The 14662-nt window shown below is 42.5% G+C and overlaps 2 protein-coding genes across 6 annotated transcripts; one reads left to right on the plus strand and one right to left on the minus strand.

Annotated features, from left to right (window-relative positions):
• Positions 1-770: 770 nt before the first annotated feature.
• crybb1 (crystallin, beta B1) lies at positions 771-10975 on the minus strand. 5 transcript variants are annotated; one of them, XM_037116348.1, is made up of 7 exons: positions 10904-10975; positions 10395-10430; positions 3647-3790; positions 2834-2952; positions 2538-2670; positions 2311-2453; positions 771-1312 (listed from the first exon to the last, which is right to left on the minus strand). In XM_037116348.1, the coding sequence occupies exons 1-7, from the start codon at positions 10973-10975 to the stop codon at positions 1135-1137; spliced, it is 825 nt and encodes a 274-aa protein (XP_036972243.1). In that variant the 3' UTR covers positions 771-1134. The 5 variants fall into 5 exon arrangements, with proteins under 5 accessions (XP_036972243.1, XP_036972246.1, XP_036972247.1 ...); XM_037116351.1 differs by lacking the exons at positions 10395-10430; positions 10904-10975 and adding exons at positions 4158-4514; positions 4791-4809; XM_037116352.1 differs by lacking the exons at positions 10395-10430; positions 10904-10975 and adding an exon at positions 6754-7627.
• Positions 10942-11917, plus strand: cryba4 (crystallin, beta A4). The gene is made up of 4 exons (XM_037116353.1): positions 10942-11052; positions 11138-11279; positions 11380-11522; positions 11657-11917. The coding sequence occupies exons 1-4, from the start codon at positions 11003-11005 to the stop codon at positions 11802-11804; spliced, it is 483 nt and encodes a 160-aa protein (XP_036972248.1). The 5' UTR covers positions 10942-11002; the 3' UTR covers positions 11805-11917.
• Positions 11918-14662: the final 2745 nt, after the last annotated feature.

Consider the following 14662-nt stretch of genomic DNA (forward strand, 5'->3'; position numbering starts at 1 on the left):
GACTTTAAAGGTTTTTTTTTTGACCATTAAAGAAGTTCCAAGGGTCCTTTAGGAGGTTCTCGAGTTGCTTAAATATGTTCTAGTGGTCACTAACTGCTCTTGTGGCATTTTGGGATGTTCCATGGGTTCTTCAAGTACTCCTATGTGTATTGTAGTGAAGTTCTTTGGTCACTTAAAGAAGATCTAGGTTGTTGTTTTTAGGAAGTTCTGTAAGAGTTGAAGTCTTTAAAGTGGTTCTGTGGCCATTAAAGAAGTTCCAAGGGTCCTTTAGGAGGTTCTCGGGTATCAAAATAGGTTCGAGTGGCCACTAACTGCTCTTGTGGCATTTTAGGATGTTCTGTGTGTTCTTAAAGTAGTTTTATGTGTATTGGTCTGAAGTTCTTTAACATATTCTGTGGTCACTTACAGAATATTTGGGGTTTCTTTTTAGGTTCTAGTTCTATGAGAGTTGAAGTATTTAAAGCGGTTCTGTGTCCATTAAAGACGTTCCAATGGAACTTTAAGAGGTTTTCAAGTTACTAAAAGATGTTCTAGTGGTCACTTAGTAGAGATGTAGTTGTGTATGATATGATTTACTTACCTGGCACTCACTCTTTAATTCAGCAATAACACCATTTATGATGTCGTAAAACTGGTCATATCGGACAAACAGTGAGTTTGTGATACAATATTGACTAAATCTTATAATTAATTAATTTAATATAGCAAAACATTAGGTTACTGTGTAATTATTTATGGGTAAATAATATGACACATTTATAACTACCGTGGAAAATGTAAAAGTAGCTTGTAATCTGTGATTAAGGTGCACTTCAGGAGATGAAAATAAATTTAAAAAACACTTTAAAGTTAAAACAAACCACCTGCACACATTTAACTACTAGTTGTTGAATAAAGGTAATCCAGCCAGTGAAGGTTTCAGGTTTTTCACAACATGTTTATTTTTTAGCACCATAAAAAGTCATTTCAGGTTGTCCCGTGTATTTGCTCTCACTCTGTCTTTCCTCTGGGATGGAGCGATGATGGTGGAGATTTTAGGAAAGGATTGGGAGACAAGGGGAGGCGTTTGGAAAAATAAAAAGCCGAGAGAGGGCTGCTTGGCTAGGGCAGCACCGGGTGTTCAGCAGGTGGTGTTCACTTGCTGGCGGAGGTGAAGGTGAAGCATCCTCTCTGGTGGAACTGCATGTCCCTGATACGACGCATGGACTGGATCTGGGGCTGGAAGGCGCAGAAGTCGTTGTAGTGTCTGTAGTCACCGCACTCAAACAGGTACTGGTAGCCTCTGTATCCGGGGTACTGGTAACCCACCCAGCTGAGGGACACAAGGAGAGAAGGGGAAGGAGGGTTAAAGCTTTGATATCACACATGTCACTGTTTGGATCTCGAGGAGGTTCTGGATGTCCAGTAGATTTCATGGGGAGGTCCTAAAAGAGGTTCTATAGTTTGTTTCAGGGGTTACGGTGATCATTGAGGAGGTTTTAAGGGTTCCTAAAAGAGGTTCTAGTGGTCCTTCTGGAGATTTCAAGTGTTGTTTCAGGGGTTTCTAGAAGCCCAGGAGGTTACTGGTCCTCAATGAGGTGGTTCTGGATTTCATTGAGGGGGTTTAAAGTTCTTTGGAGAAGGTGTAGTGGCCACTCAGGAGGTTCTGGTTGTCCTTCAGAAGGATTCAGGGATCCATAAGGGAATTCCTACTGGTTCTAATGTCTCCTCAGAAGGTTCTAGAGGTCCAGTAGGTTTATTGGCCATTGAGAAGGTTCTAAAAGTCGTTGAGGAGTTTCCTAGGGGTCATAAAAGAGGTTCTAGTGTTCCCTCGGAAGGTTGTATAAATCCAGGAGGTTTACTGCTCATTGAGGGTTCTAGATCTCACTGAAGAAGTTCGAATGGTCCTTCAGGGGGTTGTAAGGGTTCTTAAAGAGGTCGTGGTGTTCCTCTGTGATATTTCATCGTGGAAAAAATACAACTATGAAGAAACAGTTGTGGCTAAAAATACAGATTGTCAACAAGCAAACAGAACACAGTCAGCCCAGAGCGTTGTGATGTAATGTCATCCTGCTGGTCATGAACCAGTACACTGTGGTGAAGCTCTGGACGCCTGTGGCTTCCTCTGCAGCCATGTCTACAACGATGTTTGCAGTACAGAGGCTCCATTTTATTTAAACATGAATAATGAGGCGATGAATGTGCTCCCAGGCTGTGTGACAGTCTTCCCTCACTGTCACACAAGCCTCCATCCATCCTCTCCTCTTCCTCATCATCTGGAGTGAACTAGCTGTGTGTTAAGTTGTGTGTCGTTGTGTTGTGTGTACTCACGATCCTCCGGGCACTCTCACGCTGCCCACTCTGTCGCAGAAGCCATGCGCCCACAGGGTGGGAACATCATCCTCCTGGATCTCCATCTTGTTGCCCTTGAAGTCAGAGAGCTCATACAGGCAGATCTTGTGCTCCATGCTGTCCTGTAGGGAGGGAAGTGAGACACGAAGGGTTAGTCTCGATGTAAACGAAGCAGCGTCGTCCTCGTGATTAAATAATGTATGTACCATGCGGATGGGCCTGAGGGACATGAGGCAGTCGCTGCGGTAGGAGTTGCTCCAGGTATCCCAGCGAGGATACTCTCCCTTCTCCAGGATGAACATCTCCCCACGGAAGTTAGTCTGCTCAAAGGCAACAAAGCTGGAGAAGGGGGTCCGCCGGGCACAAGGGGGGCACAAGAGTGGAGAGGACAGGAGAGAAGAAATTAGAGGGAGGATTATAATTCATGTGAGCAGAGAAAACGTGGATAGTTTGTTTCTCGCTTTTTTTTTTTTTTTTAGCTGATTTGATCGTGTCCACTTACGGGCCGCACTCCACAATGATACTACGCACTCTATCCATGCCACGGTCACACACGTTCATACACTCATTCTGGACCTCGATCATCCTGCCCTGGAAGTTCTCCTGGTCAAACATCATGATCTGCATGGAGGAGATGTTACAGGTTACAGCAGTGTTATCTTCAGTTCAGTCACAAGAGATATGAGAAATAAATAACTGTGTTGAACCTGCTAAACCCACAGATACTGTTTAAATGTTACATTAAATCAAGGCTCAAGAGAATTAATGGATTTTTTTACTGTATTTCAAAGATAAATATACTTTTTTTCCACTCCAAATCATTAATTTGACAACTGTAGATACTTTGCAGATTAAGATTTGTTCACAAAAACATACTTTGTAATATTCTGGCAATGTTTTAGAAGTATATAAAGTACATTAAGTTTATAGAGTGGTTTAATTTCAGTCTGCAGCTTGTATATTAATGCAGCAAAAGAGTCCCACTATACTTTTACATCAGTAGCAGATACTGAACACACCCTTTAAATCCATTTAATTCCAATGAAAGGAAACAAATCCGAGCAATATCAAGCCAAAACCTCTATCAGAAAACTGCCTTTTAAAGGGTCAGTTCGCTAAAATCATCTCCAAAATCAAACCAATCTCATCATCATCTCAAAATCCTTTGCAGATAAAACCAACACTGTCTACGAAGCTCCATCTGAGGACATGTTTTCTATGTAACTTGTGTGAACTGCTCCTTTAAATAAGACTAAATGTACAGATATTGTAGTAAAAGCAATCTGTGCCGATGTGTGACAACGCAGTGACTCACTCTGAAGGATCCCATGCCGGGCTCGCCGGTCTTGGTGGCCTTGCTGGTGGCAGCGGGGGCTGGGGCTCCCTTGTCCTTGGCATCGGTGCCCTGGCTGGAGGCGGACTTGGCAGTCTGAGACATGGTGAGGGGCTTCAGGAGAGTCTGGGTTGAGAGATGGAGGAAGAGACAAGGGGATGAACAGAAATAGAGGTGTAAATGTGAAGTGACAGGATTACAGAGGAGAAAAAAGTGAGAGGGCAGGAAGAAGTGAGCGCAGCCCCGGACGAGGTGTTAACACTGTCAGAAGGGCGGTAGGTAGGAAATGTTTTTTTTTTGGGATGTGGACTAAAGCACAAGTTGGCTGTTTTTTTTTTGTTTTTTTTTATGTGGGAGGCTCATTTGGGCTTCTGTTGGGGCCTTTTCCCCCAGGCGGAGGGTGGTTTGCCTGGGTGCGGCGGGGCAGGGAGTGGGCCCTGGCTCTGGATGGATGTGTGTTCTGGTGTGAATGTCTGTGTCTGTGTGTCCTTACCTGCGTTAGTATAGCTTGCAGTGCCGTGTGAGGGAGGCTGGCTCGTGCTGGTGCCTTCAACGCTCGACCCAAGCTTTTATACTCTGGCAAAGGCCAAACGTAGAGGCTCACAGCACAATAGAAAGCCCCTCGTCATCACAGTTGGCCCGTGCCAAAGCCTCCGGGTCATCGCATAGCCTAGAAATGCCGCCGGCCCCTCTGCCCTGCCCGTAAGCATTTTACTATCAAAGGAAACCACTGACCGAGGCGTTTTTGTCATGTGTTGGGGTGCTAGGGCCGTAAGCTATAGTTGCATGTAGAGAAGAGGAATGCAAAGGTCCAGAGGGCCACAAAGAGGTAATCCCTGCTCTCTACCACCTACACAGGCACACAGAAATACAACATGTTCTCCGAAAAAAAACAAAGACTCGCTGTTCTAAATCAGACTTTCATCGGAAACCTTATCACTTCTTCGTTTTGAGGAAACACAACAAGGAGATAACTGAGAAAAACTGTCTGTCGATAAACACACCTGATTAACACCTCAGTGTTGTTTTCACTATTTATGTCACAGTTTAAACCTCATGAGGAACATTTACATTGATAGAATTCATATGTTTTAATGTTTTAGGGCAAACCATCAATCTGACGTACATTCAATTGTTTATTTGCTTTCCATCCGAGATTAAAATCAACTTCATGTCCAAGGGGCAGTTAGCCTGACATAACACCTAGAAACAGCTAACCTGCTCTGTTCAGAAGAAACAAACAACAACGACAACAACAACAGTCCTAGCAACACTTCTAAAAGCCTGATCACAACAGAAAGCGCCACATATATTCATGTGTGCATCCTTGAGAAACAGAGAAGGAGGGATGGTTAGTGGGCTGAACCACTTAAGTTTGTGAGCTAATATCTAGCATGCAAACCAGATGGGAACATGCTAACGCTAGTCAGTTCTGAGCCTCATCCTGTTTGATCTGTAGTTTAGTCTTTACTCCATCTGACGTTTCATTCTCAGGAAGTCAATTTCTTTAAACCCTACTTACTGTCTTGATGCTAAGCTAGGCTAACTACCTCCCAACTCCAGCTTTGTCCCTAGTTCACTGACATGAGAGTGGCACTCACCTCTTCCTGCAGTCCAGAAACATGACTCAGGTTTAAATTTAGCTAATAGCTAAAGTTAGCCTCTACAGCTGTTGTTCATAACGTTTGTCTGCCAAGTAAGACTTTAACATTAAATGCTAAATTGTAGTGTAACATTAGCACAAGAAAAGAGGAGTCATTCAGTCCAAATACATGACTCAGTGATATCACATATACACAGCTATCTATCTAAACTTGCTAATGGTAGCTAACGTTAGCCACTAAAGCTATCGGTAACAACATACCAGGATTGTAGCATTCAATACAAAATTGTAATTTAACATTAGCAAAGTCATGCAGTCCAAAAACATGAATCAGTGACGTCTCATACACAGTTTTATCTTTCTGAAGTTAGCTGACAGTAGCTAACGTTAGCCACCATGAGCTAGCAAATCTCCTGCGTGTGCTGAACTGAACAAGGATGTGTTTAATTGCTTGTAAACTTTTATCAAACCATCATAATTAAAGCATCATCAGCAGGGAGGATTCATCTGTGTTCAACTTTAAAAGGTGAAATAAAGGTTGCTGTAGTTGATGATGATAATTCTTGGATTAAAGTTGGATTAAACCTGGATTATATCACCTCAACTGTGATTATTTTCCCGACGGGAGCTGGATTAAATTGTGTTTGATCTGCAGATTAGGTGTGAACTAATCCTGCTGTGTAATCTGGGTGATTTCCACCACATCCTCAGGCCGGGCAGCGAGTCTCTGTAATTATTTTGGGTGGCGTCTGAAATGTGTCCTCTGCACAGACTATGAAAAACTATCCAGGGAGGATTGAAGTGTCTGGATAGATTATTAATCTTGTTTGTTTATTATTTCAGGTACATCAGATCAAATAGTTCCAGACTTCAGTGGAAATTTAACCAGTTTTATTTCAGTTAAGGCATTTCTTTTGTTAAAGATCAAAGCTGAGATATTTTAATTATTATTAATAAATCTATCAACAATACTTAAATACAGCTTTGTCAGGGACTATTTTCATTGGCGGATTAATCCACATTTGGTGATCTAATGAGGATTTGTGGCACCAGATTTTCAAAATTAACCACATTTGTGTGTTTTTTATGATAATGAGGCAACAACAATGTGTCTCACTGACGTGTTTTTAATAGTTTTTCAGGTTTGTTGAATTTAAACAGGTTGAATGTTAGGAGAAAAGGAATTTGTTCAAAACTATACATTAATTTCTCAAAGCTAAGATAGAAAACTCAGAACTACTACTGGACATTTTGAAATGATCGAATGTCTTCTGGAAACAAATTCGCTGCACACTCGAGAGGAAGACGTCTATTGATCGACACAGAATCTGCCGTGCACATTTTCCTCTCCAAGAAAAGAAAGAAACCTTTCTGATGCCACATGACTCTCCCCCCCGTCAGCCTCCTTATTTATAGATGACTTTATCTCAGCGGCCGTCAGAGATAAGTTCACCCACATATTAAATATCTTTTGTTATCTACTCACCCTCGAGCTGATGGATGAATGTCGTCAGTCCACAAAACATTTCTTTGGGGGCTTCGCAGGAAAACATCTCAGCATTTTCCTAAACAAGGGAAGTAGCAGAGGACTACAAGCCCCGAGGTCCCAGATTGATTTGAAGAGATGTTATTTACACACTATTTAAAGATCTCAACTGTAGCTGTGAAGCTCAAAGCGTTACAGTAAAAACTCTTTTCAAAAAAGTCTTTTCAAATCAGTGTGGGGTCTCAGGACTTCCAGAGATTTGGGTTACGAGCTGTTTTGAGCTATTTTATTATTTTTTCAGGTTGTTTTTGTCCACTTTAAAGTCCACATTTAATTCAGTTGTTTGCTGCAATGCTATGAACAACCTTCTCCTGACTCTCCATCAGTATAAACATGAGGAGATGATTGAATTTTCATTTTTTGGGGGGGTGAACTGTTCCTTTAATGTTTCAATCTCCGTTTCTTCCCCAAAATCGTGTCCCTGAGACACGACATCTGTTAATTCGTCTGCTAATTTGTGACTAACACCTTTGTCGTTCAGTTTCTTGCTAACAATAAGATTCATTTTGACACCTGAACCTGTCTTTACCTCTCTGCTATCAACCAGCAGTTATTAAACCTCCTGCACTGATCTCATCTCTCCATTTCCTCTCTAGAATCACAAAAACTCAAAATACTAATCAGCACGTCAGTCATTTCTCTCAGGGTGGAAATAGTTTCGCGTCTCACGAGAGCAGATTTCTCTCTCTCGCTTTGAAGGTACCATCCCCCTTTTATAAGGTGACTCACTCGGGTCAGACGTCTCTATCATCGTTCATCAGAGCATCAGATGAAACCTGGGAGTGGCTCAAACACAGATCCACTGTTTAAATTCTTTTGGGCTCACAGGAAATAAAGCAGTTGTTTAGAAAGTCCTACTTGGCCATGCAGCGCCTCTGTGCTCATGTTTACAAGTGGTTGATTATGTAAGCAGCACAAACACACACACACACACACACACACACACACACACACACACACACACACACATACACACTCCAGCAGCAGCAGCAGATAACATTGTCTTACACAACACAACCTCTTAAACACTGAGGACTTTAATCTTTTCTAAATGTCACGAACAACGATTATGTCCGACTTTAATTTTGAAATCTGGCTGCGGCAACGTAATCAAACACGCCGGGCGCAGATGTAACTGTGTAAACTAGCAGAAAATCTACCGTGGTAAAGTTCAATGGTTTAAAGCACTGTGGCGGGTCAGAACATCATGGAGTCGTCTAATGGAAAGCTAATGTCACGTTAGCATCACGTCTCGATGAACAACTTCCTGTATGTTGTTTATACTGTAGTTCTGCTCACACACAGGCGGTCCGGTTTCATAAACAGACACTATCTGCTCAGAAAATCACATCGTCTTATTAAACCAAACATCCATGATGCACCAGTGAGTCTGTAAATTCATTTCATGTATGTTCTGCTGTAAGAACGTCACATTTACAGACACCTGGTGACGTGAAACACATCGAGAGCGGACTACTTCATGATAACGTTCATTAATAAATGGTTCATTGGAGTTAATTAAACTTGATAGTTATTTCATTGTTAAACTATGACATGCTTGATAAACCATTTATTAAACAGCTGTGAGGGTTTTTTAAATGTCAGTGACAACTTTGTAACAAGCAACTGCTCAATAAATGTTTACAAACTAAAGTTTAACTCCTCCTTTAGTTTTAGTTTTGAGTTTATTTTTTTTCCTTTACGTGGACTTAAAAATAAAAATGTAAATAATATATCTGGGTCACATAATCAGGTAACTGTATTCCGATAAAGTTACAGTAAAATAAGATGTAATAAGATTACAGATATATTTAATTTAAAAAAAGGGATTTCTGACAGGATTACAATTTTAAGATAAAGAATAATAGATCAGTCTGTAACAAATTTAAACGGGTCTCATCATTCCGGTCTCGAGTGAAACCAAACACACCGATGTTTCGAGAGTGTATTCTTATAAAAGTTTATTTTATTCGGTCTTGAAGTTGTCTAAAAGTAACAGAAAGTAATTAAGTAACATAACTTTCATATTCTGATACTTGGATTATGTTACTGGCTACATTCTCAGTAACTGTATCTGAATACATTCTTAAAGTAACCCTGAATTTACCCACTGAGGAGATGTCTGTTTGTTGGTTTGTGAACTGGATTACACGAAAACTACTCAACGGATTTCCATGAAACTTGGATGGAGGATGAGTCTCGGCCCAGAATAGAGCTCATAAAATTCTGGTGTGGATCTGGATAAAGGGACGGATCCAGGACTGGCGGAGGTATATGCTCTACTGAGTGTTTGTTGTAAAGCACTTCATAACACTTGTTTTAATACAAATAAACTAATGATAATAATGATATTCAGATAATTTCTCAATCAAATTTCTTTTGTTCCTGCTTCCAAAACAAGCGGATTCAATACTTTTCTTTGTCTTTTTAAGGCTGTAAACTAAATATAGTAAACTGATTACATCACATTGGGTGTTTTTTTCACTATTTTCTGATATTTTCTGGACAAAAAACAATCCAGAGAGTGGTCGTCAGACTCACTGATGATGGGAATAATAACTATTCACTCCTTTGATTCAAACAAAGAGTGAAGAAGACTTTCAGTTTCTTCTTCGCTCTCCATCCTCCACCTGCCCCCGTCGTGTCCTTGACCCTCAGTATTTTCTCAGGGACTCTCGCTGCGTCTTCTCTCTTATACTTCTGCCTCCATGTCCACTGCCCCCGGGGTTGATAATGTGGTGTCTGCACTTCTGCCCCATCCACAGATTAACCACGCTTTTGTCGGGGGGGACAAAGAAAAGCCCCTCCCTGCTGCTGAGCCGGGGCTTTCAGCATGGCCCCTTGCCAGGGGAGGCTTTAAAAGGGTGGGGGCGCGTGGCTTCCTCTCACTCTCACGGCAGGACAACCCAAGGGCATCAAAGCAAGGTGAGTCCCCTGTCCCTCACCAGGCCAGCGCAGCCAGGGTGGGCAGCAGCAAGCCAGGGTGCAGCGGCCCCCCAACATTATCCACACACACACACTCCACAATCCCCAAACACAGGAGCCACGCGGGCTCCAGGGCCCCAAAAAGGCCGACGCTGCACCGGTGATAAACAGTGGTGATGGTGGAAAAGCCGCAGCAGCAGCAGCAGCAGTGGCGGCAGCAGAGGGGAGGAAATGGGCAGAAAATAAGATAAAGTGATAGAATGGGTGGGAGAGAGAAGTCCAGATGAAGCCTCAGGGTTTGTTTGTTTTTTTTGTGCAGGGATTATAAAAAGACTGATTCTAGTAGCCAGGACATTATGTCGCCTCTTTAACCTTTAAATACAAATTGTTTCTGCTGCATTTAACACGCCGTGCAGCCGGCGAGGGTGGTTTGTTTGCATAGAATAACACTTTTAGGCTTTTAAGTTATTTTGCACGTTGATTTCTTCATTGTTTTTTAGCCAAACTTTGCTCAAATTTTCTTTTTAAAAAAAAAATCTGCATCAGAATTGAATGTTCAGCTTTTTTTTTTTATTTTTTTTATCTGACTGTGTGCACAAAGTCTTCTAACATCTTATGTGTTTCTTTTTTCCCCTTTTCCAGACAAGATGACTCACCACTGCACCAAGTTCTCCGGCCACTGGAAGGTGAGTCTGCAGAAAACAGAAACACAGATTCATACATCAACCTCACCTCAATCTCAATCAATTTACCAGTATTTTCCCTCCGGTGTTAGCGGCAGGTTTTTTTTTTTATTACGATGCCTCGACTGGAAGGGAAAAACACTTTATCACCAGAGCTGCTCAGAGCTACACAACTGTGCCTTCAGACTTTTTTTAATAAACATTTTCATATATTAAACATCTGTTAATTGGTATGAATTATACAAAAATAGGACAGAATTTAAAAGCACAGGCACTAAAACTCACATAGAAACAGGGATGATAAGATATTTACATAATCAACTTAATCATATTTTAAATGCTTCAGGATACAAATATTACTCTAGTTTTCCAAATTTTGGGCATTTAACAACGACAAAAACTCAATTTTACGGTTTTAATCTCACAGCGAATTACATTTACATTTTCTTTAACTATAACTGTGACTTCTGAGCGCTTCATACATCGCTGTCTGTGTTCCCCACCACACACAGATCATTGTCTTCGATGAGGAGTGCTTCCAGGGCCGTCGCCATGAGTTCACCTCCGAGTGCTGCAACGTGATGGAGTTCGGCTTCGAGACCGTGCGCTCCCTCAGGGTGGAGAGCGGAGCGTGAGTAGCAGAGAAAGAGTACCAGAGATACTCGAGTTAAGTTTGATATAAAAATACTGAGAGTGTCTTGCTTCCTCTTCTGCAGCTGGGTGGGTTACGAGCACGCCTCCTACCAGGGACAGCAGTTTGTCCTGGAGAGGGGAGAGTACCCTCAGTGCGATGCTTTCGGAGGCAGCAACGCCTACCACATCGAGAGGATGACCTCCTTCAGACCTATCGCCTGTGCTGTGAGTTACAGCCCCTCTTCTGCTTCTTCTTCTTCTACTCGTTGATCTTTGGCTGCAGCGACAACTCAAACGCATCTATTGTTCTTTTCCTTCCCTGCAGAACCACAGAGAGTGTCGTATGACCATCTACGAGCGTGAGAACTTCCTGGGCCGTAAGGGCGAGCTGAGCGACGATTATCCCTCCCTCCAGGCCATGGGCTGGTGCAACAATGAAGTTGGCTCTCTCAGGATCCAGTCTGGAGCGTGAGTGTCCTCAGCCCTCTCACCTCATTTTAAAAATAATCCGGCCGAAGACTTTCACAATAGCCATCTTTTGCAACATTTCATCAACACTTCCTTTCTCTTCCTCTCTCTCTGTCTCTGTGATTTCTCAACAGATTTGTGTGCTACCAGTATCCTGGTTATCGTGGATACCAGTATATCATGGAGTGTGATCGTCACTGTGGGGAGTTTAAACACTTCAGGGAGTTTGGCTCCCACTGCCAGACCCCTCAGATCCAGTCCATCCGCCGTATTCAGCAGTAACAACCTACTCCAAACAACCCTTTCACCCATTTGAACCTTCACCTCTGACCCCTTCTGCTTCCCAGTGCTGAATAAACTGTCTTTCTTAAACCCTACTGACTTCCACCATTGTATCTGCTTATCTGATCGCCTGCGAGAGAGATTGAGCGCCGTCATGTTTTTCCTGAATTACAATATCGCTGCGACACAGCTCACAATAAACGGTGTCGACCTGGTGTCAGTAGTTTAAGCAATAAAAGTTCAGTTATAAAAGCTTGAAATGAAAAAAAGTTTGTAGTTTTTAAATTATCAGCGCAGTTGTTGATCTGACGAACATATGTGAAGAAAACTGTAACAAATATTAGCAAAAAACACTTTTGAGCTGGAAAATTCATCAGTGATTTGATAATCCATGTGCTTAAATCAATTATCAATCCAATAATTGAAGCACATTATCCGGTCACAGCTTCTTGAATATGAAGATTTTACATAAATCTCTGGTTTATAGTCAGCGAGGGCATTTTCCACCCTTCTCTGATGGTTTATAAAAGAAGTGATTAATATTTAAATTTAAAAAAAGTCATCAGTATTTGGAGCTGCAGTTAGTTGTTTGCTTGAGAGTGGTCACAAAACTATTTAATACCTCAAATCAAAAACAAATATCTTCCACTGAACACTCATCACTGGTTTATCAGTTTGATAAAAAGTGACGTCATCAATAATTTAATTATCCAGTGAGAAGACAGAAGAAAACAAGGTGAAGATTAGATGAAACTCTCTCGTTCTGTTAATCATCCTGTGACCTTCTGATCGATCACATGAGCTCATCACTTATTACTGATCTAATGAGTGACTTTGACATTTACCAAAATAACATTTCAGCGCTAAATCTCTTACTCTAAATGTTGTAAATGGAAATGTTGTTTGGTATTATTACCTCATTAATAGTGTAAACAGTTTGAATTTCCTCTTCAAAGCGACATCGTGCCTCTTTTATGTCAGAAAATAGTGAAAAATATACATTTTCCTGGAGAACATGTTGATATATTGACATTTCTTTCTTTAATCCGAACCCAAATATATTTATTTTAGTATCATAAAAGAGGAAAACCCTCATATTTAACAATAACCCTGACCACATTTTGCCTTTATTTTGTTTTTTAGCACTAAATAATCACTTAAATTATCATCTAACGGATGCAGGCTTCAGATTAAATAGCTGGCTGCTTCAGTATATGATTAATACTTCTTCCACCGTATGGTTGTGCCTCATTTTCTCTGCACATTCAGGGGAATAAGACATGTTTTGCCTGCTGTGTGAGGCCTTCTTCTCCTCCTCCTCCTCCTCTATACGTCCACTGCAGTGCACTGGGAGCATTACCAGTGCTGGCCAGGAAACGGCACTGCGTTTCCACCAAAACAACACACACACCCTGCTGACTGGGAGCATCCATCCTATAGAAAAACCATTTGCTGTGTAGTGATATTAAACTGTTAGAGGCTGCTGCTGCTGCTTCGTGACCATCCGGATCCGGATCTTATTCAGCACACAGACACACACACACAGTGTAAAGAGGGACACTGAACAGCTGCAGGGTCCGGTCCAGTTCAAATAAGCCTGAATGTGTCGCCCCCCCTCCTCCTCTGTGGGATATTTCCTGTACACGGACTGGTCGATGTTATTCCCAGTAAATCACCACTGACATGCTCCAGCTCCACATCTGTAAAAAAAAAAAAAAAAAAAAAAAAAAAAAAAAAACAAAGACAAAAAAAAAAAAAAGGGAAGTCCATAATTATAAAAAAAAAATCATGCCAGTAAAGTGACGTCAGCTGTACACGTAGCGCCATTTGCTTTCATGTTATAGTGCAGAAAATAAAACACTGATGTTGTTAAATAAAATAAATTGATTTGCTTTAAAAAATAAAATAAATAAATTTAAAAAAAAAAACAAAAAAAAACCCCGAGTGTCCGTGTGGTCCGGCTCCAGTCCGGCACTGACCCGCTCCGGGTTTTACGAGCCTCTCCCCGCCGCAGTGGGAGGAAGTTGAACCACAAAGCGAGCAGAGCCACAAAAATACAGAAAAATACACCGACGGGGGACTTCTACGAAACATGTGCCATACTGGAGCTGGGAAACGAGCAGCTTAACCGAAAGGAGCGGACTGAATCGCCTGGCAAAGCAGCGGAAGGGACGCTTCGGGGGTTGTAGCCGCTTAGCTCCTCTCAACTAGCCGACGGTGGGCTCCCCCCAGCACGGATAGCCTGGAAGGCAGGAGTCGCTCGGGGCAGGCGGAGTGCGACGACCCGCTCGGCTCCCCTCGTTTTGATCGCGGCATCGACCCCTGTGCGGTCGATTCACGGGCGAAGCCCGCCAGCACCGCGTCGTGTTCGGTGTTTAACATCACCCAGGGTGGTCAGCCTCGTCGGTTAACCACACTTCACGGCGGGAGAGGGGAAAGTTATCGTTCACTACCGCCGGCCAGCCGATTTCCATCTACCCAGCGCTCCCTCCCCCTCCTCCACCACCACCGCCACCATCAGCGTCACCGTCAGCCCACAGTCAGTAGCTCTGTGCTGGGTCTCCAGGCGAGGAGGGTCCCCCCCCCCCCAACGCTCGGGGTAACTCAACAAGCAGCTATGGATTATTTCACGCGATCTCTCGTCTGTTTTTGAGGCCGTTGGACTCTTAAAGACTTTGTGTTGTGTTTTTTTGTTGGTGTGTGTGTCCACCACCGGCAGCGACCTGCAAGACTTCCCCAAATGCGAGCAGGCAGTTGACTCGCAGCCGTTAGCTTAACGTTATTAAGTAAAATCGCTGTCTGAAATCGAGCCAGTGTTTTGCTGTTTAGTCCGCCAGCTAGCGACTCTTGTTGGCTGC

This window comes from Acanthopagrus latus, chromosome 12, assembly GCF_904848185.1.
Source record: "Acanthopagrus latus isolate v.2019 chromosome 12, fAcaLat1.1, whole genome shotgun sequence".
Taxonomy (NCBI): Eukaryota; Metazoa; Chordata; class Actinopteri; order Spariformes; family Sparidae; genus Acanthopagrus; species Acanthopagrus latus.